The 24,531-nt window shown below is 40.7% G+C and overlaps 1 protein-coding gene across 7 annotated transcripts in view; it reads left to right on the top strand.

Moving 5' to 3' along the window:
* Positions 1-24,531, top strand: part of LOC134631158 (unconventional myosin-IXa-like) — a 150,914-nt gene that overhangs the window by 86,330 nt on the left and 40,053 nt on the right. For 5 of the 7 annotated variants that reach the window (XM_063479197.1, XM_063479196.1, XM_063479198.1 and 2 more), the window contains 5 exons: positions 3,313-3,413; positions 4,659-4,785; positions 11,651-11,740; positions 19,817-19,933; positions 21,281-21,415. In XM_063479197.1, coding sequence (XP_063335267.1) covers positions 3,313-3,413; positions 4,659-4,785; positions 11,651-11,740; positions 19,817-19,933; positions 21,281-21,415 — 570 coding nt within the window. The remainder of the gene's footprint in view (positions 1-3,312; positions 3,414-4,658; positions 4,786-11,650; positions 11,741-19,816; positions 19,934-21,280; positions 21,416-24,531) is intronic. The other 2 variants (XM_063479194.1, XM_063479200.1) reach the window with 1 other exon arrangement.

Raw genomic sequence — 24,531 nt, 5'->3', positions numbered from 1 at the left:
TCAAGGGTTTAACCAAAGTTTTGTAGTAACTGTTTAGGAATTACAGCCATTTTTATTCATAGTCCCCCATTTTCAGAGGCAGAAATTGCAAAGGGAAACTGGAAAATTGACTGAAAAGCGGTTTCATGGCCTGTTCCCTCTTTATTTCATGAAGCAGATAAAAGATCTGTAGTTAATTCCAAGTGTTAATCTAGCGTTAGGTAGCTGGTCATTTGGACCTTTGAATGTCAGTGATTTTTTCCTGGTCATTAGCCAGGAAAAAACCCCAAAATAAAACAAATCAGAAAAACATAACAAACTTCACGAACAGTGACTGCACCGGCCAGCTCAGCAGTAACAAAAGTGCTGAAAGCCCACAACGGACTAAAGTGCATGATCGCAGAATTCTTTGCATGGTAATGAAACCAAGAAAAGAATGTGGCAGTATACAGAGGTAATGTTACAAAAAATGTGCCAAAGTCCAAATACTTAGAGAAGCTGACTGTCTTTTTCGTTATGATCTATTACTTTGAAGCTTTGCTTTAGTAAATGGCTCCTTTCTGTTATTACTTTCTCGCACAATCCTCCCATCTCACTGTTTGCTGACACACTGTCTCTCCCAGAGGTCATTGAATGACCTCATGAGAGACCCCACCACCCAAGGAGATGATGTCAGTGTCTACACACACACAGAAAGAGTGGCAGCTTTTGACAGCTGCCTGATGACCTGACCAACCCTCTGGGCCTGTTTGGCCTCTGACCTCTACCACTGGTCAATGTGTGCTGCAGTAAATAGAGACGCACTTTGAGCAGTGACAAGTGTATACAGATTCCAGATGCAGCGTCTGGGGCTAAAAATACCACTTAAACAATGAATGTGAATGAAAAATCTGAGTATTTAACTAAAGATCCTAAAGACCAAACATTTTCTGGATGTTTGCATTTGATGTGTGCAGTCTGGTGTTTGGTTCTGGGTCTCGGTGGCTGCTGGTTTGCATTTTGCGCTTGTTTGGGTGTCTCTAGTTTTTGGCTGTGTGGAATGTCTAGAGATGGGTTGGCATGCTGATGTTTTTTGCTTGGCTGGTCCATGGCATAAATCTTCACTAAAGTCATGGTAAATAACAGGAAAGCCTTGACTGGACGCACGTTCGGTTTTAACAGAATCCTCGAGCGATCTGTTAAAAAGCTTCATGTGCACAGTCAGCAGGGTTCCCGGCTTGATTTAATGCACCAGAAGTGTTGCAACTGGCCTGAAATTACAATTTCAAGCTCTGAAGTGAAAATAGACTCTTTGTTTAAAATAAGTAAGAACAGATTGTTTCTTAATCATCACTTTACTGCACTCAACAATCCCTTGTTCTTTTCTCGACTTTTGTCTGAGCACCACGAGCTAAGGTTTTGGTTTTCAACCCAAGTATTCCATTGCAATTGCCAAAATTGATCTCTTTATTTTCTCAACTTCCTTCAACGTATCACATTGTGCTGTTTGGCGCCGATTTAAAACATACCCGGCAATTTGAAAACTGGCTTTTCCTGGGTCTCGATGTAGCTCGAGAAGCCTCAAAACCCCTTTGTTGCAATTGGAGAAGCTCACTGTAGAAATGCGCTGATTGTTGGCTCTGCAGTTCCTGACAAGTTCGAAGCCAAAGGAAAACAATGGAGAAGCAGATGAGCGTTGAATGGTAAAGGGTACAAGAGGCAGATCCAGAGTGTGGATTATGGGTTCCTGTGTCTTCTCTCGCCGGCCGGTCACTGTGGTATGTGCTAATTATGTGCCTGAGAGAGGCTCGCTGCTGGAGCAGAGACACGCCGACTGACTGGAGGGCTCGAAGAGACAAACACACACGCTATGATTGTATACGTACACATCCTCACGCTGCTCATTCCTTTGCTTTACTCATTAATTGTTAAAACACTTTCAAACACTGTGCGATGGCTCATGATTACACAGGAATGTACTCGTGTTCACTTCGCAGGGTTTCCCCCTTCAACAGCTGAAATAAACCATGTAAACTGTATTTTTTTTTTTTTTTTACATTCATTACACAAAGGAATGTGCAGTTTCTATAAATAATTGCTGTTAGTTGCTTAGCTGAGTCTGATGACCATGATTATAAAACAGTTTAAAGTTCAGTTTCTACATTGTGGTCCAACCCAGTGAATGTGCTTTTCTCATAATTAACTGCCATGTGTCACATAAACTCATGTTAGACTTGACTTATGAATCTAAAGACACAAGATTCAACTTGAGGGAGGCTATAAAAGGCTGATGAGATATTGTCGTCACCCTGCTGGGCGGGCAGGCAGGAGGCCGGGCGAGATGGACACCCAAGTTTGCGCATGTGAGAACTCGAGAATGAAGAGAAATAGGACTACTACTGAAAATCTCAGACGAGTTCGAATCTGAGTAACCTCGGCCTCAAGTTCAGGGGTCAGAGGTTACATTTTCTGAAGATCTTATGAATCTGATAATTTGAGAATGAAGTTACGCAGGAGTTTCAAATTTATACCATAGGTGCATTTACTAGGAGGCTAAGGGTTAAACTGGCTGCTGCCATTATTTTCTATTTCATAGGGGTGGTCTTTTGCTGCTAAACCTCATCTGCTTCAATGCTCGACGTGATGCTCGGTCTGGCCTTTTTTCTGTCATGGCTAGCATCAACATTTTGGCACAGAAAAATGCTGCTCAATGGATATTTTCTTTTCTGACCATTCTCTGTAACCCTAGAGATGATTCTGTACTAAAATCCCAATAGAGCAGCAGTTTTTTTTTTATTATTATGCAGCAACAGTCATGCTGCGTTCGAAGGCACTTACATAAAAATTAAGTTTCTGTTGCATTTTGATTTATTGAATTGCTGCTTTGTTATTGGCTGTTTTTACAAGTAGTTGAACTGGTGTACCTGATGAAGTGTCCAATAAGTTTATAAATACAGCACATTAGTAAGACACAAATATCTAATATTTTAATCTTTGACTTTTTGCACATAGGTTAGAAAACTGCAATAATTCATAATTATTTTAATTGCATTTTTAGAAAAAGCACTTAAAATAAATCTCATCAGGAGAGCTGAGGTCTTGTTATTTTTGACTCGGGGTTCAGTGTTATTTTGCAACTTTCTTTGATAATTTGAGGAAATCGGGCACATTTTATATTAGAAGTTCTGTGGGGAAACCCTGCTTAGTGTCACAAAAAGACAGCGTGCTGTCTTTTAGCTTCAGGTACACACTTTAATAACAGATACAATATAAAGAATCTTGTTTTTGTTGAATTTATGTGCTTTGTAGTGATTATGTGTTCCTCTGTTTTTGTGTGTTTCCACCTGACACCAGCAGGACTGCTTCACAGTGGAAGGAGAAGATCTAAAACACGACTTTGAGCGGCTGCAGCTGGCTATGGAGATGGTTGGCTTCTTGCCCACAACACGCAAACAGTAAGATTAGCTGCATGGCTACAACTAGAGCAGGGCGATATGACCAAAAATATTTATCACGATATACATTTGAAAATTTGCGATAACGATATAATTGACGATATAATTGACACTAGACAAAATACTTTACAAGTTCACAACTTTGATGGGTTTTTTTGCACTAATAATGTATTTTCACTTAAACAAGCAGCTGTTTTTTATGTGCATCAAAGTTATATAAAAATTTAACAGTGCAAATGCAAATTCCGTGCTGACAGTTTAACCAAAAGGCATTTCTAGTGGAAATTGGTCGACATATCCTCAGCATAACCATGTATAATATCCACAAAACTTAAAAAGAGGTTATACACACACAATACGGTAATATTATGCTGAAGCACAGTACGTATCACTCCGCGAGGCGCCAGCCTACCATAGCCGTAATGCTCCGACAATCAATCAAGCGGTGCGGGTTCCAAAATTACACCGGTATTACCGTGAACGGTATGATATAGCACAGCCCTAGCTACAACCATTAGCTTGTAACCTGTTCTTGTGTAAAACTGAGTAAGATTAAAGAACTACAAGCCAACAGTCAAAGTCTGAACATTTTTAGAAACTTATCTCAGTACTTTTTTATTTTATTTTATTATTTTTTTGAAGAAACCTATGCACTGGTACAAAAAACAGAGAATTGTTTAGCTATGATAATGTTAGCAGACTAAAGCAAACTAGCGCTCCCTCAGTACCCCTGCTCCTCACGTGATGTTTTCACCACAAAACATTTTTAGTCTCTCACAAGGTGCTTCAGCTTGTCTCAGCAGCTCAGAGCATGTTGTGCTTCTTGTTTACTTTTTTACAGTCTTTCTAAGATTTAAATCACTAGCTGAATTAACTGTTAGCTAAAAAAAATTATTGCAAAGTGTAATTTTTTAGCTTTAGCTGAAAAAAGAAGCATGTATTCTTATCTTACTCTTGAAAAGAAACCATATAAATTATATAGTAAAATATATAAAAAAATAAATACATTTTCCCAAATTTCCCAAAACTATTTCTATAGGGCTTCATATTAATAACTATGTTTTGTAAACCACAGTTCTTGGAAATTAATCGATGGGATTAATTACTTCAGTTTTTCAGTCCCTGCAATATGTATTTAAGTATAAATACGTTTTCACGATGCCCTAATATCCACTGTAAAGCCTGCTCAGTAAGAAGGTGGAATTTGTTGATGTGATAAAGAAAAGTACCTTTGTTCCTCGTCAGGATTTTCTCCCTGCTGTCAGCCATCCTCCACCTGGGAAACATCCGCTACAAGAAGAAGACCTACAGGGATGATTCCATCGATATCTGCAACCCAGAGGTCCTGCCCATCGTCTCAGAGCTGCTAGAGGTGAGCGGCATGGTGCAGATCGTGACATCTGTCCGCCAGCACTGAATCAGCAGCATTAAAGTTGATTTGGCAGACATGAGTTTATGCTTTGAATCAATAAATGTCACAGAGCTGTGTATATCCAACATTGCTCTGTGAAAATCAAATGGAAAAATGGCACATTAAGATATCTGAGGAGTTTATGGTGCTGACTTTAGGCTGAAATGCAAAACTCTTAATACTTTGAAGGGTAATAAAAAATGAAGAATTGGAGCAGAACTTTACCACAGGACTTGTTTGTTCTCCCAAAATTCCTTCTTTGCCGTTTTTTTATTCACACAGACTTCATGAACTTTAAAAATAAGTAACATCCACTCGAGCAAATAGGCGTTTTTCTATGCTCTGTTTTTTTTTAAAGCTGTGAGAAAAATGTGATTCCTCCCACAATGTGGGTTTTACAAAAAGCCTTTTAGAGAGCTGAGGATATAGGTATACAAGCACAGCTTGTGGTGACAGCGGAAGTTAAGAGGTGCTTCAGGTCCCAAAGAGCCGTCCACCCATCCAGTACTTCCACAAAGTACTGTTTGTGTAGAGGTTATTTTCAGAGCTCTTATCCTGGTCTGTTGTTGCTCTCCCACCAGGAACAATGAGTCCCTGTTACTGTCCCAATTTTAACTGCAAAGTTTAATCATATTTAAGTTATTGTAGGAGCATTTTAAATACAGATAAAAGCTTTGTTAAGGGTCATTGTGATTAATTTGTTTGTTAACAACTGTTGTTCCTTAATTCAGCTCCCTTTTAAAAAACAAAAAACAGTTGTTTTTGGCTTGTTTTGTCATTTCTTCAGCATTACACTCGGGCCATTTGTTTTCATACTGGGAGCACATTGTCTCTGAAGATGAAGTTCAAGTAGAGTTCATCCAGCCTTTGATTTCAGCAATTATATTGCAGACTGTTGCAGTAAAACTAGACTAATAATAGAATCATGAATAACGTTAGTTTGTGCCAGGCAGAAGTCAAGCTCTGCAGCAGTCGCTGCAGTCCAGCTGATCTCAATGCCAGCCAGTATCAGCTGGTGGCTCAGCTGACGTCCACCTCAGCATCCAGCTGGCAAATGTTATGTTAGGATCTACTGTCTAACCTGTTTATAGTTGCTGTGCATGTGCAAGCCACTTTGCAAGCCACTTTCACCCAAGCGCTTCCTTCTGTTGGTAGCTCCACCCATCCTGTGTTTTCAACATATGCATGTGGAAGGGCGTTATAGAACAAAGGAAGTGACTCTTATTTTGACTGTAGTGGCTCTGAGTAAACTACACTTTTGGTGTTAAACAAAGCAGTTGAATGTTTGTTTGTTATTCCTCCTTTTTGTAATCTAATCACTGAGATATTTTATATTCATCTTTTTGTTTTGTTAACATTTAATAATGTAAAATTAACACATTTTAAAAGATGCTCTTGTGTACATACACAGACTGTATAAGAAAGATAGCACCCACTAATTTGCAGGTGCGCTTTTAAAATCCCAACTTCAAAAGCAGAGCATCATGATCGTTACCATCTTGTTTCTTAGGAACCACATGTGACCATACAGTATGTTAAATGGTAAAAAATGGTAAATGGCCTGCATTTGTATAGCGCTTTACTCAGCCCTTAAGGACCCCAAAGCGCTTTATACTACATTCAGTCATTCACCCATTCACACACCCATTCACACACTGGTGATGGCAAGCTACATTGTAGCCACAGCTGCCCTGGGGCGCACTGACAGAGGCGCTAACGCGAGCTAGCTTGGTTAGAAAGGTTCGTCCATAAACTACATCACCCAGACGTAGATACCTACTAAACAGTGCTAACCTTTAGCAACATTTGAGTGCGGGTGAAGCCTGTTACTTTGCTGCGGGCTCTTTCACTCACCTGTTCAGTATTGCATGACTTTAAGCGTCTGTGGAATTTCAACTGCTGGTGACTCTTTAACTATCCTGGGGAAAATAGAGACCTGCAAAAACATTTACTGGCAGGGTTTATGTGCCACACAGTGTTTACAAGTTTATGAAGTTGAGCTGCATTTTGACTCATTCTTGACGTTGAAAACAGACCACACACACACACACAAACATGCACACACACATGCATAGAAAGGACAGCTCAAATACCCACATGCTGCTTGGACGTGTCATTTCCCAGTCGCTGTTACAAACTGCAACGATTAGCCGGATGCGCTTGTTGAGTCGGTGACAAAACAATGTCCGAAGTGTGCCGGAGACTCCTGTCAACAGCACAGCGGGGATGTTATGACTGTGGAGTGTTCGCCTGTAACATCCAGGCTGGTCTCTTTGTTTCCCCCAGGGATCCAGAGTGGCAGTGCGGCGAGTTGAGCAACATGTAGGCCACATGCTCGGGGGTCAGTTTTTTAAGTTCAAGTTTATTTGGATGTCTGTTATTTGATGCAGAGCCTCTGGCTGTCTGTCTCTTGGGTCTTATAAGACATTCTTAAAAAGCCATGAAGAAAGAGAAGGAAAGAAAGAAAGCACAGTGCTGACCTGAAAGAAGGGGTCATAATGAATCCCTGTTTTGAGTGGATCATAAGCATTAATATTTGTGGTGAGATGCAATCTTTTGGTTGGATGATGGGAAAATATTATCATTCATTATGTGACCATTGAATCAGGTAGGCAGTGAAGTTTAAAGACTGTGACAGATTAGGTGATCTAAGAGTTTACGTTTAAATACTACTTGTAGTGTTATTTAATGTACACAGCCTAGAAAACAAGCAGGACCTTCTGGGAATCAAGATTGAGTTTAAATATTTAGCCTTTGAAGCTTGGCAATAGAACTACAAACTTCTTCCTGTGCCTATGATTTAGATATAGATATGCTGAATTAGTATGACCTATGCAAATTGGTGATGTTGTTTCATCCTTGCAAACTTAGCTTTATGCTAAGAATCTGAATGAGTGTCTAGACTACAGACAGGCACCATCAAAACTCCTCAGCACTTATGTTTTATTGATGGTGCATGGTTTTACTTTAAGGCACTGTGTGAGAGAATCTGTTAAATGGTTAAAGAGGTTGTTCGGGTCAGCTGAAGGGAGTCTCATGTTGAGTCATGTGAGGCTAGGACTGCTTGAAGGCAAACTCTGGCTCTAAATGAGTCCTAATTTGCATCAATGTCCAGCGTTTGATGTGTAAAATGGTTTCAGACAGGATGAGGTATGTTTACTGCTGCACTCACTGCTGCCGTGGCATATTAATGCAAAGCACCTTTCAAAGAGAACCGAGTGTGGATTGATGCACAAATGGGAATAAAGCCAAGTGCCACTTCCTGTTTCCTGTGGAGGTGAAACAGGAAGAGGAAGTAGAGCTTGTACAGGCTGATGTACAGTTGACAGACTGGATCCTCTGAGGTCTGGAGTTGAGTGATTTGACCTAACCAGAAACATTTCTGTGCAAACTGGAAACCAGCTTACAGAGAGAAGCTTTCCGTCTGAATAAATGCGCTGAAGCCTGAAACTGCTGATGGTAATTGAATGCTAAAAACAGTTTTTCTTTTGTCTTTTTTTTTCTTTTTCTTCTTTATTTTAGACATTTGCTATTTATTTTGCTTTTTAATTGCTGCATTTAGTTTTGAATATGAAAACCAGCTGTCTAACGTTTGCGTTCTGCCCTTACAATAACCAGATGCCACAGTTTATTCTTATATCTGATGTTAACTTACTAACAGCATCAGATATTAATCCACTCTGGACATTTACGATAAGAGGATAGATATCTTTTATTGACTCCAGTAGGGAAACTCATTCTCTGCATTTAACTCATCCTTCTGTAAGTACAAGGAGCAGTGGGATCAACTCCAGATGTAAGCTATTGTCTTGGTCGCAGTAACAGAAGACTCAACCTTTTTGCTGGCAGACAAACCTGGGGCTCCTGGAGGAAACCCGCACCAGCATGAAGTGAACATGCAAACTGCAAACAGAGGGGCCCTGTAAGCATCCAAGCACCCAAAGCAGCTATCGTGCTGTTTTGGGTTTTGATATGTAATAAAAAGATCTCCATTAGGACACAGACGGGCTACCAGGTGTCACTTTTAGCCCAGTTCAAACGATCTTTGAACCATGATAGTGTGTCTACATAGGAGAAAACGTATGTGAGATGCATGGCACTGCGTTACTGTGTGTTTCTCCAGGCATTTGATTACAAAGAGTGAAGCATTCTGGGTATCCAACAATGTGTGCAATCTTTCAATAAACAGCACGTAGCTTGATGGGGAGGACTCTCTGTGTAGGTTAAAGTGGACCTGGACAGATCAAAAAAGGCAGTGACTGCAGCTTCTTAAATTGTGTCTTCTCAGCAGGATGCTGAAGTACCAATAATAGTTCAGTTACCACAGACTGATTGGTTTACACATTTTTGACACTGCCTACAACAGGTTGACGATGGTCTACAAAGCTTTGCATATTATTAATGCAAAATCACACTGTCAATTTAGACATTAATAGTGATAAATAATGTTGACAGGGAAAGCCTAAAGTCCTTTCAAAACAGACCTGGGCATTATACGGCCTCCTGACCACCTCCTGCCCCGTAAGTGTCCCTGACCAGCCCGCCACACATCAACAGGAAGTCAGGACTCAAACCTAAATCTTGCAGTTGTCTTGTTTCGGTTGCCAATTACTCTTTCATACACCCCCCCATCAGAAATTCCGTTTCAGGGTGAAATCACAATATAACTTTGTTGCTTTTATTTTGAAGGCTACTGAAAGTTTTCTTTACACTCATGCGTCTGCAGCCTCACTGTGGAAGCAATGGAACTGACGTTTATGAGAAGTGTGTTTTCTAGCCCCAACAGGCTTCAGCTGACACAAAAAAAAAAGATAGATTGATGCCGAATGCAGAGTTTTTAACAACACATAAACCGCTAAGTATTCGTTTACTGAAGTCAGAGGTAAAGCCATCTGCTTGGTTTGTGGAGAGCAGATTACCGTGTTTAAGGATTACAATTTGAAATATCATTATGAGACTAAACATTCAGAAAAATACAAGAATTTGACCGATGCAGAGTGGAAACAGACATTTGAACCTTTACTAGCAAAGCTGCTATGGAGTATGGAGCTAGAGTATAGGACCTGAGAGCGAGAGAGAATAGAAGGCACACTTACCTGTGGCTCTACTACAGTAACAGGTGGATATGCCCACCACCTCACAGCTGAAACTTGTGTGAACCTCTGCTGTGCAGATGCAATATCACTGGCTCATATTTTCCTATAGAGTTCTATTCAGGATTCTTTGTGTGCAATGTCTCTGGAAAACCGTCGTGTTCAGATCAGGCAGCTCTGCTGTGTTTGCTTTTACTTTTTGTCCTCACTAGGATCTAAAGGTGCTCCAAAAAAATGGTTGACTTCAGTTCAGAATCACTGGCCCCAAACTGGTGCTTACAAACTTCTGATTATTAGAGTATTAAGATCTGTGATCATGACAGGGCATCGCGCCTGTCACCAAGCAACTAATACATGGAAATGTACCAGTTAAAGACCAATCACTGAGCTGCAGAATAGGCTTTGCTCTTTGTGGAGGGATTACCAGGCAGTGTGAAATGAAGTCTGATTATGCCCCCCGCTCCCCACCAACCCACTCACTGCACAGATGACTTCTCCTGCCCCCCCCTCCAAATTTATGTCAAAGCATTTACAAAAGAGGCCACTGACAAAAATAGATCCATAATGGTATTAACTATAACATTAACACCCTTGCTCTTTAAACATGAAGACATCAGGCAGCCTTGTGATGGCTCGTTCTCACATGTACACACACACACACACACACACACACACACACAAACACACACACACACACACAGTCTCAGGAGCAGCTGTTCGGCCCACGCCCATAATCCCTGTAGATGGAGGAGATGTGTGCAGTGACATCTGCTTCTCCCAGTGTGGCCCTGTCATCGCTGGTTTGTCTGGGGCCATTTTTAGAGTGTGCACAAACTCAAATGGAAAGTCATATAGTACTGTACTGAATATGATGTGTGCTGCTTTTGTGTCAGCTACGTTGGTTAAAAGCAGCAGAGATGACAGAGTTAAGGTCAGCTAAATACATACAGACAATATGTGGCAAACACTACAACTGAATCAAACAATCATCTGCGTATAGGTAATAGAACCAAATGGGATTGTCTGTTTTTGACTTTCTGACATTTCATCAAATGAGTGAAAGAGTACCGATTGGGTAAACTTATGAATTAGCTGCATAGTGATGCAGTGGTTAGCTTTGTAACCTCACAGCAAGAAGGTCATCAGTTTGAACCTCCCAGCCAGCTGGAGCTGAGTGTGTATGTTCTCCCTGAGCCTGTGTGGGTTTCCTCTGGGTACTCCAGTTTCCTCCCACAGTCCAAAGACACCGCTGGTTCCAAACTGTCCGCGGTTGTATGAATGCTGTGTGAATGTATGGTATAATGTGGCTTTAAATGGCTGTAATAGATACCACGAGGGACATATTGGTGAAACATTCATAATGACTAAGTTTAAAAGGCCTTTATTCTGTGTACCTAGTGCAACTTCACTGTAGGAACTGTAGGATACATAGTTAGTCACCATATCTCTGCTCCCATATCTTTGCAATCTGTCTCCTGTAAATCCCCCCAGCTTTGCTGAATGTCTTATTTCATTAGTCTCCTAATCAATGTTATCACCATCATTGCCTAAACTGTAAAATAAACAGTAAATCTCATTTCAGGTTACATTTTACTGATAGAGTAGAAGTGATCCTGTGTTATAGCTATTGTGGGTGATATCCCTTTGTCATCACTGATTATTTGTTAATAAGTCCAGGAGTGAGTGCCCTGATGTCTTCCTTGAAAATGACACTTTTATTCTTTTGTGCACAGGTGAAGGAGGAGATGCTTCTTGAAGCACTGACAACCAGGAAGACGGTGACTGTTGGAGAAAGGCTCATAGTGCCCTACAAGCTTGCAGAGGTAACCGCACCAGAGTGAGACATGTGCCCTAAATACAGTGGCTTTGTCTCACCGTCTAAAGCTGCTAAATCTTCTATGAACCTCTAGTCCTTCGGTGCCACAACACATTTAACAAAATGCAGCAAAAAAATATTCGTCTGTTCTGCTTCTTGATGGCGCTGCTGTGTGGTGTGGTGTCAGCAGGAGCGTGGCTTCATCACATTCCAGTGAGTCTCAGTAAAAGCACGTTGTTGCTGAACGTTTTGTTTTGAAGTGCGTCATCTGTACTGGAGATTCTTTGTTTGTGTTTGCTTGCTTTAGAGTTTGTCTGGGGAGTTTGTTGTGGCATTCTCTTTTGATAGGGGTCTTCCTCTGCAACTTCCTGTTTCCTGTTAAGCCAAGCAGTGGCGGTTTGAGTTAACCATGTTCTCTAGACTCACAGTCTGAAGAATTTACCTCTTTGTTGCCTCTTTTGACCTAGATAAACTCCACTGAAGGGCATCAGAGTGCTGCTGAATATTAATATTCAGTGAATTTTGCTTATCTCTCCCTCCAAGTTCAGCAAAGCACTGCATAGTCCTGCTCTGTGCTTGTGGCTTCAGGGCCTTTTGTCTGAGGAAGGAAATGCTACACATTGATTGCCTGTAACCCCGTTAAGCTCCACCTCTCCATCTGATCCACAGCCTAGTTTCACCCAACAATGGTTGTTCCCACTCTCCCACACCCCCGTTGCTTCAGTCATGTGTTCTTGTCTTAGGAATGTGCAACCTCCACTGGAATATACAGCACAGAGGCCAGAAACACGATCCTGCCTCAGTCTGTTTGTCTGTCTCTTTCTCCTCCAGTCGCACATGTTTCAAAGCATAAATTCACTTATTTTTGGACTGGCTGTGTGAGACAGGCTCAGACGATGTGATCAGAACTCTATTCCTGGGTTAGAGCTGCATTTCTGATTAAATGATGTTCAAAGGCTTCTGGTGTTTTGCCACGAATCCCCCTCTGTCCTTGTTGAGGTGGTCGTATCTCGAGAAGAGCAAGAGATAAAAGGATTCACGGGTACCTGCAGAAACCTTCAGGTATGTCATCTGTGGAGGAAGTGGTAAAAAAAATAATAAAAAAAATGAAAACAACAGCAGATTAGCATTATAGGAAATCCTCAACTATCCACTCAAAGAAAGAAAAACGTGTCATATATAACATGTTACTTTTAATTTGTGCCAACATTTATGCAGTCCATGGAGACAGGGCAGTATCTTTGTTAGTAGACTCGGTTTATTGCTCTAATTCAGATTGCGTACAGAACATTGTTATCTATCAAGTAGCAGCACATTACAGATAATGATTACTACTTCGCACTATATATGTAGACCGCAAACATATTTTATTAAAAATATTTTTTTAAAACAATATTAAAATGTTTCATAATGATGAAATTAACATTTAACATTAGATTAACATTTCAAGGATACATATATAAATAAGGCACAAGTTTGGGGACAACTGGTGGACTTCATGCTAGCTTTAACTCTTTCCCCCATAAAGACGACGTTTAAAGATCTCCTCTGAGGAGTTTTGACACCTCAGTTTATGTCAATAAAGACGTGGCTCGACGACCATTAGAATAGTTTCTTGGTTTTTCCAGGGGTAGCTGCACAGGCAGAGACCACCCCCACTAACCTCTGTTCTATAAGCAGGTCTAATACGACAGAAACCACTCAGTTCAGAAAAAGTGTTTCAAGGGTTACTCCGCGTAGCCTTTCAGGAGGTAAAGAGTTCAGTTTAGCTTTTAGCTAGCTTTACATGGATGTTGCTGCAAATGCACTGTGTCTTTCAGCCTGGCCTCTGTAGGGGAATGACCATATTAGGGAGATCTACTCTTCTAGTATCGCACAGGGCCAAGAGCAGAAAAAAACTGTCTGAAAAAATGCGTTTAGAGTCTGAAGCCTGAGGTTTTGGCTCATGGGGTTTGTTTGCCCTCATTATTTGAACGTTTGGCCACATTCAAGATGGGCATCCTCAGCTGTAAGAGTATATGTGTCACAGAGAATAAGGAAAAGTATAATGGATCCACCATAAGCATTATAACAGCGATCCTTAATTCAGCCTTTAAACTAAATCAAATGCCAGAAGCCATGCCATTTCCCGCATGTCATCCCCCCACACTCTTTCCCCAGTTTCGTGTCCACTCATTGCGGCATCAGTAAAAGCATAATGCCAGAAAATCACACTCCACGTAAAATTAGAAGTGAAAACCTGCCCCGATCTGACGGAGGGTCGTGGGAGCGAGTCGAGGCCACCTGTGGAATCCATAACACGCCTGTTTTTATACAAAGGAAATGTGGAAAAAAGAACCTGGCAAATGTTGCTGGTTCTTCTCAGAAATGATTTCTTCCTGCTTGGATAAGAAAGGTTGAGAAAATGTGCTAGGCAGCTGTCCCATCCACCCGCAGTGGAGGTGGGGAAATTTGGATGAGGTGTTCGACCTGCTGAACCTCAGCGAGCTGCGGATTGAAAGATGTTGGTTTTCTAACTTTATCGCAGACAGTCTCGAACCTCAGTGGACGATGTCTGGTTGAATCATGTAGCTCTTGGGGTTTATCATGGAGGAATAATGAGAGTAAAAGTAAAACCCAGCTCAAGCAGGAAGATTGTGCTTGGCAGCTATTGTTCTGTCATTCAAGCTTCCTCAAGGACATCAAAGAAGTTACTTACTACTACTATACTACGACTTACTACTCTTACTACTTAAGCTGGCTGTGCCACAAATAGAGAAATAGTGCAAGTACTGTTCGTCATGTCTAGACTAAATGTTAAAGTTTCACATTCAAAAATATGTTTTGGACATTGTTACTTAACATGCATATTCAGAGTTTGACAGATTGTTTTCAGATTCTTTTGCTGAAAGTAGAACATTTCTTTCAGCAGAAATCTGTTTTGAGCTGCAGATTTTTTACTATCTTAGTTGTACGTAGTTTTAGTTTAAGTTGTGAAACGTAAAGAAAAAAGAAGGGTTGTTGGTCAAGAATATGATGTCATTAAGAGGGGGTACAGTTATCTTAGGCACACAGGCCATCTGCTGCTCAAAAATACTGTTTTGTAACAAAAGAAATAAAGAAAAAAGATTTTGTTTGACATCAAGGCTCCAGCCCAACCACGACCCTCAGTTGGATGAGCAGAAAAAAATGAATGGATTGGCATCACTTTATTAAATAGCTGTTATTATAGATATCCTTTGTTACCCAAGCTGGATGCGCATAACTCTGACCCCTGTGTGATTTAGTCTGGGTTTAGAAGCGAGTGTGTACGTGTGTGAGATCTTGATTGCGTGCATGTGTGTGTGTGTGTCTGTAAGCACGCACAGGTCCATGCTGGTCACGATAAGGCAAGCAGTTTGACAATTTTGATGTGGCTACAGATTATTTGACTCTACCATTTCCTTCTTCCTGTTTGAAAGACAGACATATGGAAAGGGAAGTGTATGTGCGGGGATCAGGCGTTGATGGTGGGGAATAATCAGACCCTCATTCAAATGGGTTCCATTCATATATGAAGCGTCACTTTATGTTAGTTTCAAAGTGATTTAAGCTATATGATGATGAGAAGTATAAAACCACTCCCCTATTGGTGATGGATTGTAAAATGCATCACAAACACCCAGTAAACATACATATATGGGCACTAACACAGATAACAAGTACATAAATGCAAATGAAAAACATATGCACACTGGCATATTGTGGTGAAATACCTAGATAAAACATCCTGCAGCGAGGAAGCTAGCAGGCCACGTGCAGTGTGAGCTCATGCTGGTGTTTCACGCCTCCTGTGGTTTTTCAAGGAGGAGGAATGAGAGAAAGAGATGGAGACAGAGAAAACAACAAGTTCCCCTTCCAGGGCTTTATAATCAGAAACACCAGCTAAGACCCAGTTTAACAGTCCGTATTGCTGCACTTTACAAAAGCCTCCGATAAAGTCCTGCTAATTATTTCATCTGTTGCTTGGGTGGGCACTGAGTGAAACATTTTCTACGCATTTGCTTCCAGCCATGTTCCCTTCTAGTTCCCAACTTGTCCCATTTTTATGAATAATTAAATGACATGGCAAAATACAGAGACGACACGTGCTCAGTGGGCATGTCAAATGTTCACTTCAGATCTGCCAATCCCAAGTTCCTGCTGCAGCAATTAAATTGTGATTCTTTTTGTATTATTCATATCAATCTTACATAAGTCTGTGGGCACAGAGACGTCACAGGCCTGCCTGCTAAAAATATATCACAAGCAATCAATAATGTAAAAGAGAGGAGGCAGCTTTTAAAAATGCACGTTTTTGCTTCATCATAGTGGTTTGCTGCAAGACTTTCAGTCCTTCGTGCATCTGCGTTGGTGTGCTCGGCCTCTGCAGTTGTTAAAATAGTGGTTAGAAAAGGCCCAAAAAACTTTTAGTAGAAACTATCACCTCTTATGATTTCAGCTAGCCCACAGATATCAACAACAAGTGTGTGATCTGAGAGGAGAACACTAACATAGCAGCAAAGCAAAAAGACACAGTCGGAGACCAAACACCCCTGCTGAGAGAAACATGGCCTCCTTTGGAAGAACACCTAGCTAACCCTCTAAATGTTTTTGACACCTCCCTCATGGTAATCAGTAGTAACCTTTACTCTCATAGGAAGTCATTTCAACGGCTCCCCTCAAAGCTGAGAAAGGCTTAACTCCGTGAGCCTGCACCAGCAGTTATTTTACTTCTTGCTGCTCGAAGGCAATGAATATCATTGATATTCTGAAGACAGTGGATCGCCGTGCTCCTAATTGCTACATAGCAAACTGCTATAGTTGGCTAACAATACTGGTAGCTTTCTGATTTATCCACATTCTGCATATAACTGTTATAGGAGTAAAACTGCATGTGTAGGAATACTGAGTGTCCAGATCCTGCTGCCCTGCTGGTCTATCTGCCAGAATCTAGTTTTTATCTCAATAAATGCTTAGCTAGTCTGGTATTAGTGCATCCCATCGCAATGTAGGTTGAAGGGATTTTTAACCCTTAGCTGTAAAAGACTGATGGGGTATTGTCATCACCTGGACACCCCAATGGAGTGGCTGTAGCTCAGGAGGTAGAGCAGATCATCTACTGATCGCAAGGTTGGTGGTTCGATCATTCCAGTCTGCCTACCAGGAATATTTGGGGTTACTATCTTGCCCAAGGATATTTGGGCGGCTCTCCGATGCATCCACTGGAGTATGACTGTGTATGAATGTTACATAGAAAGCACTTAAGCATGTCACTTATTAAAACATGAGAGTAGAAAAGCACTGTATAAGAATAACTCGTTCTGCTGAAGGCTTCTTCCTGTTAAAAGGGAGTTTTTCCTTACCACTGTCACTAAGTGCCTGCTCATAGGGGGTCTTCTGATTGTTGGGGTTTTCTCTTAATTAATGTAGGGTCTTTACCTTACAATATAAAGTACCTTGAGGCAACTTTTTTTAGGCATTATATATATTGAATTGTGAAGTTAACTGATTTGAATTTGCCATAGGGCTTTTCGGTAGTCACATGACATACGGGTCTATGAGGGATAAACCTGCATCAAGATGAGAGAGTTATTTACAACAACACAACTGATTCTGTGATTCTTTTTGATTGTCCTTTAGATGAAATCCTCTCTGATTGGATCACACTTAGCAGCCTTTTCAGATTGGGGTATTGCACTAATATATTGGGGTTCCTGGCATAAAAATATTTGACCTAGCTGAAGCAGATTTCCTTTGTCTCATTACACTCCCTGTTCAATCATAACACCTATTCGTGCCAGAGAACATGCTCTGGTGTCCAAGTCAGGTCTGCTTATGTTAGCTTAGCATGATTTTCATCATCTCTAAAGAGAAAGAATAGTTGCTGTTTTGCTCATTGAGGCATAGCCGGTTGTTTTTTTTTTTTTATGGATCACAAAGTGAACTATAAAAAATGTTGTGCAAATACTAATCTGTAGGTCTGGAGATACTTAAGGCTCTGGCTCATGACTGAAAACTCCAAAAGTATTACAGCACTGTGCACAGCGAGCCTACAAAACATAAGACCACTAACTCTGAGCAGACAGGGAACTTAAACAGGGGCTCGGTTTGCCCTTTAAATACAAAGTGGCTGTTGTTATACTGCTTAACAGTTTATTCATAACAGGAGCCTCGGGTACATTTCCTTTTCTAAGTTACAGTAGCACAGCCACTGATAGGCTGTTAACATTGATGGTAACTTACTCAAGCAAGTAGCTCGATTATTTTTCCTTAAGCAACTGCTGATTGTTGACTGCTGGCTCTTTTCAGCTGCCTGTTGCTGTAATTATACATCCTGATGTTTTGATGCCTAAAAATAAAATAAGCATTTTATACATTAATGGAACAAAGGTTTTTCATTTAGGTTTGAAATAAGAGGATTGATCATCACTTACGTGTCTGTAACATTAAATCACTCATAGTGTAAACTGTAAATCACTCATACTGTAAACTGTAAAGCTGCTACGCTGGTCAAATTAAACCACTTCAAGGTCACTTTAAATTATTCAACTGTAAATTGGAAACTTAGACTGTTATTGATCCTTTTTACCCTAATTTTAAAGTGTATATTTATTCCTTTTACCTTTACCTTAGTCTTAAGTGTATATTTATTTCTTATTCTTCTTATATTTATTGTTGGTTTTTGCACTGAATGGAACTGGAGCCTTGTCGTCTCGTCTCTCTATATACTGTACTGTATATAGCAGAGATGACAATAAAGTTGACTTTGACTTTGACTTTGATTATACTTAGGATCAATGCTGGCAACTAGAGAAAAACTAGCAATGCATTGCAAAAACACAGTGCCACTCACCTCTTACCTCCCTGCTCATCTAAATCTTGATCATATACACTTAGTGTCCACTATATTTGGTAGTACCAGGTTGGATCTCTGGTTACTGCAGATTTGTCGACTGCACATCCACGATGCAAATCTCCTGCTCTGCCACATCCTAAAGATGCTCTGTTGGATTGAAATCTGGTGACTGCGGAAGTCATTTTAAAACCGTGAACTCACTCTCATGTTCAGGAAACCAGTTTAAGATGATTTGAGCTTCGTGACGTGGTGTGTTATCCCACCAGAAGATGGGTACACTGTGGTCATACAGCAACAGACATGAGCATCAAATATACTCAGGTAGGCTGTGATGTTTAAAGGATGCTCAGTTGGCACTAAGGGTCCCAAATTGTGTCAGGAAAAATTCCCCAGACAATTACACTACCAGCACCAGCCTGACCTGATGATACAAGGCAGGATAGATCCATGCTTTCATGCTGTTCACACCAAATTCTAACACTACGTCTGAATGTTGCAGCAGAGAATGTTTGTTGTTGCACCAACAACCATGCCACATTAAAAGTACTTAAATTACTTTTCTGCCCTGTTCTGATGCTCAGTTTGAACTTCAGCAGGCTGTCTTGATCGTGTCCACTGGCTGAATTGATATCTGTATTAACTAGCAGCTGAATAAGTTTACACATAAAATGCCTTTGCGTGCATATTCAGTACTTTTGTGTGCATAGAGATTAAGCTAAGAAGACCATAACATCAGTCATTTAAATTTGGAGCTTCTGGTATGTAGATTATTCTTGCAGTCAGGCTAACTTCTTTCCTGTGCTTTGAGTCTTTAGGCAGATCAAAGTTAGTGTTTGAATAAATGTTTGGCTGTTTTCAGAAAAATCTGGATGAGGTTTTTGTTGCAGCCATCGCCAAATTATGAGCAGTTTTTGATTTAAAACACCATCCACTGATTCATTTTTCTCCATTGCTTTTCTGTCTGTTTAATCTCTTCCATCAAATGTTTCAGCTGCAGCAGGAGTTTATTAGAACTTTTTCTCTGCCCTCTTTACACATTTAACATGACAATGATCCAGTCTCAGTAACAACAGAACAAGTGAAAAAAAAAAGCTAAAAAAGTTACTTCAGCCAGACTGTGAGTGAAAGCGGTAAACATCCACAGAGCTAGCTTCTGTTTCAGATTACAAAATCCATATGTTTTTGATCACGTTGTTTGTCTGTGTGTGTGTGTGTGTTTGTGTGTAGGCGGGCACAGTGAGGGACTCCATGGCCAAGTCACTGTACAGCGCGCTGTTTGACTGGATTGTGTTCAGGACCAACCATGCCCTGCTGAACAACAAGGACCTGGAGGACAGTTCAAAGGTAGGAATGAAAACACACTCCACAAACACAGAGTCAGACACCTTTAACAAGGTGTACAGGTCTAATATAGACTTGATATCTCTGATTAGTTTACCTTTCCTCCCATTATTGCCATCTTGATTTCACCTGTGTGTGTGTGTGTGTGTGTGTGTGTGTGTGTGTGTGTGTGTGTGTGTGTGTGTGTGTGTGTGTGTGTCCATATAATATGATCTCCCTCAAAATTCATATCATAAATATCCTTATTATTATTAAACGATTATACCATTATACTGAGTAAATATTGGCCATGTTGTTCTTTCTTCTATTTCTGTTGCCTTTTGTTTTTATCCTAGAGGCAGAGGGTGTGATATGTGTGTATACGTGTGTGTGTGTGTGTTGGATTGGCAGCTGGCAAGCCAAACCCAGTGGGTGCATCGAAGGAATTGGAAAACAGATCGTTCTGTGTGTGTGTGTGTGTGTGTGTGTGTGTGTGTGTGTGTGTGTGTGTGTGTGTGTGTGTGTGTGTGTGTGTGTGCTAGGAACATTTGGGCAGATGGCATCAAGTTCCCTTCAGCTCGGTTTACCCCCCATGGTCCTCTGATGTCCCAGCACTGTGCCTGTGTGTGTGTGGATGTGTGTACTTGTCTTATTCATATCGTGGGGACATAAATCTATTTACACAGTCGCATTGTGGGAATTTGCCCCTTTCTGTGGGGAAAAACAGTCCACAGGATGTAAATCATTTGATTTTAGGCTGAGGACTTAGTTTAAGGTTCGAGTATTGATGAGCAGTGCTTTAGCCTGCAGGAAATGAATGTAAGTCAATGCAGCGTCCTCTGAAATGGTGAAAACAGGAGTGTGTGTGAGTGCCTCCCTTGGCACTGACATCATCTGTCTGTGTGTTTGTCAGGGGTCGATGAGGTTGCAATTTCCATCAAGGTCATTGTTCTTATGTTCAGATAACAGATAATATATATATGCCATGTGTTCTTGTATGTTTTTTATGCCAAACTATAAAAAATGACCCTTCAGAGGGAAATAAAACGCTGCTGAATAACATTCAATTAAATGAGAAGCAGCTTTCACAGTCCATTTCATAATTAAAGGCCTTCTCTGAGTGAATGCCTTCTTTAGATGGTGCATATTAATGATGCATGATGACATGAATCTTACTGACACCCGGGGGGCAAGTGAGAGGCTGGAGCAAGTGGGACGTAAAGGGAAACATTTCTAAATAAAGATGCTGTTGGTCAAAGCATCATGCATTTCTACTCATGTTTACAGTGTTTCAAAAGGAAGAGTCTTCCTTTAAAAAGAAATCGTGCTGATTAAAGAAATCTGAGGTATGCTGTCTGCCTGTTCCACCAGATCCTGTCTATAGGAGTGCTGGACATCTTTGGCTTTGAGGATTATGAGAACAACAGTTTTGAACAGTTCTGTATCAACTTCGCCAACGAACGGCTTCAGCACTATTTCAACCAACACATCTTCAAACTGGAGCAGGTAGAGTAATGTTACTGTTTTTCCTTTCCTTTCCTTTCCTCCACACAATAATCATTGTGCAGCCGCTGATAACACGTCATTGCATTTTGTGTGTAGCTGGAACTACGATGACGTTAAACACATGCAAACATTCAAACAGGATCTGCTTCTCCACATCTACATATGCACCCACTCAAAGGGGTGAGGTGGAGGGACATTAGTAATTTTTTCTGATGTGTGATACATGGCTTCCTCTTTAGTTGAACCTCTGAACGCAGTATGGTAAAGAGGTGCTAGAAGAAAAGTGCTTTGATGTGCAAAATCAGTGCAGGTTCCTTTTAAGTCAGATGTGTCAGTACATGTGTCAAAGTCTACTTCATTTACAGTCAAACAGCAAGTAAGTAAAACTTTATTTATGTAGCACCTTTCAACATATACAATTGCAAAGTGCTTTACAAGATCCAACAATGCATAAAAAACAAAACAAGAGAAATTAATAAAAAAGCAGATTTAAAAAGATATGTTTTTAACTGGATTTCATAAGAGATCACAGAGTCCACCAGTGTCAAATCCAAAGGAACAGAGTTCCAGAGTCTGGGGGCCACTGAACAGAAGGCTCTGTCTCCTTTTGTTTTCAGCTTAGTGTGGGGGACCATCAGCAGGCCCTGGTTATAGGACCTCAGGGACCTGCCAGGGACATATGGATGCAGTATCCCTCTGATATAACCTGGTGCCTTTCTGTGAAAAGCTCTCCAAGTCAATAAAAGAATCTTAAATTCCACTCTGAAATAAACCGGAGCCCAGTGTAGCTGCATCAAGTTTGGAGTCCCATTTGAGTCACATTGTGTTGTTTTTTGTCAGAAGGCTGGCAGCAGAGGTATAAGTGTCTCCTTTATCCCAGACGTGCATTTTTCTGGCACAAAGATAATTATTTCAGTTTTGTCTTGGTTTAGTTGAAGAAAACTGTCTGCCATCCACTGTTCAACAGTGTCTTGGCTCTTTCATAAACTGTGGAGTTTAGACATTTCATTTGGGTGAAATTAGGCGTACAAGTGAATATCATCTGCATAGCAGTGATAGGAGATCCTTACAGGTTAACAGTCTGTGTCCTGGGGAGCGAGTACAATAAAAACAGCAGAGGCCCCAAAACAAAACCAAGGGGTACACCAAAATGAACTGGAGGGGGAGATCTGTACTTAAAACTAGCCGCAAAAAAAGATCTGTCAGATAGGTATGAAGAGAACCACTCTAGGCCGATCCTGACACACCAAGGCAACTGCATCAAAAGCTGAGATCTGGACAGATGCTAGGAAGCATCAGCTGCTAAGTAGTCATCTACAGAACATTCTGGAGATGACAACTAAGGCTGGTTCATTGATTTTTATTGATAACTTGATAATTTTTATTGAAAACGTGATCATGGGAAACTCTTTAGTTCTTCATGTGGTCTCCTGTCATATATCATCAACCTTAATCATGCTGCTTGTATTCCTCTGGTGAGCGTGCATAGTGCTCCTGTGACACTGCTGTGAAAGCAGCTGTAATTATGCAGTTGGGCTAGGGTAGCACGCACATCTATTAATGTGAAAGGTCAGAGGAAAAAGTGCTGAATACTCAGAACAGGCTGACAGGCTGGGTTAGAGTGCATGAGTCAAGCTGAGCAGCATGGATCCTGACAGCTTAGTGCTGCTAACATAGCTTTGTGCAGGTCGTTGGATTGACTTGTTTACTATTTATGCTCCTTCTCTTTTACCACTGCTGCATCTCAGAGCAAACCCATCTGTAGCATCAAAACTAGCCTCTGAGTCAAAAAATCCCACATCAGTTACATTATATATTCATGCTGTTTTGTTTGGGTGCCAACTGCTAACCCACTTAATATTCTGCGTGCCATGTTGTTTCTGTTGTTGTTTCCAAATCACATCGAGTCGACAACAGAACTGAGAAGGAAAAATAGAGAAGGATCATTTAGGGGAGATTATGAGTCTCAAATCAGACGGACTGTGTCAGAGTAGCTGTCAGCTCTCCTCTCCCTCTTGCTGAACACTGATAGGCCGTGGCAATTTAACATGCTAGCTGATGGCTGATGGCGAAGCTAAGAGAGGAAGGGAGTGTGAAAAAAAAAAAAGAATAATGCCAGCGAACAAGTGCAGTAAACGTCTCTTCAGTCTTAATGAAGATAACAAACCGCCAGTCAGCCAGTGCTAATGGCACTGTTATCTGTTTCTCACTGTTAGCCCTCAGGCTACACACACATGCAGGATAACATTTTAACCCAGCTAGTATTTTATACAATTCAGAGAGGAGACTGGCAGGACTGATCAGAATGTATTGCAACGTAACTTCAAAAATAAGTCTTTATCTGTCTTTCTGCATCTAACATCTGATAGAGTGACTTGTATCTAAAAACTCAGGATGTGATGTTTTTTGCACATTTGACTACCAAATGTCCTCAAATATATAGAGATCTGTGAAAAGAGTATTTCCCCCCTTTCTTGATTTCTTTGTTTTTTTGCATATTTCTCACACTTACATGTTTAAGATCGTCAAACACATTTTAATATTAAATTAAGATAACCCAAACAAATACAAAATCCTTTTTTAAATGGTGTTTTCATTTAAAAAACTACCCAAACCTACCTGGCCCCGGTTTAAAAAATAACTATTCCCTAAATCTAATAACTGGTTGTGCCACATTTGGTAGCAAGAACTGCAATCAAGCATTTGTAATAACTGGCAATGAGTCTTTCACATTGCTGTGGAGAAATTTTGGACAACTCTTATTTGCAGACTTGTTTTAATTCAACCCCATTGGAGATTTTTAAGCATGTATATGTTTAAGGTCATGTCAAAGCATGTCAATTGAATTTAAGGCCATACTTCAACTAGGCCACTCCAAAACTGTCATTTTGGGTATTTTTTAGCCTGTCAAATGTGGATTTGCTGGTGTTTTTTGGATTAGTGTCCTGCTTGATAACTCCAAGTGAGCTTGAGCTTCAGGTCACAAACTGATGGTCGGACGTTGTCCTTCAGGATAATCTGGTAGAGAGCAGAATTCATGGTTCCAACAATTACAACAGTTCGTTCAGGTCCTGAAGCATCACACTACCACTACCATGTTTGAGTGTCGTCTGATG

This window comes from Pelmatolapia mariae, linkage group LG7 (genome assembly GCF_036321145.2).
Source record: "Pelmatolapia mariae isolate MD_Pm_ZW linkage group LG7, Pm_UMD_F_2, whole genome shotgun sequence".
NCBI lineage: Eukaryota > Metazoa > Chordata > Actinopteri > Cichliformes > Cichlidae > Pelmatolapia > Pelmatolapia mariae.
Note: the sequence above shows the minus strand (reverse complement) of the source record. Positions and strands in the feature narration are given on the sequence as shown.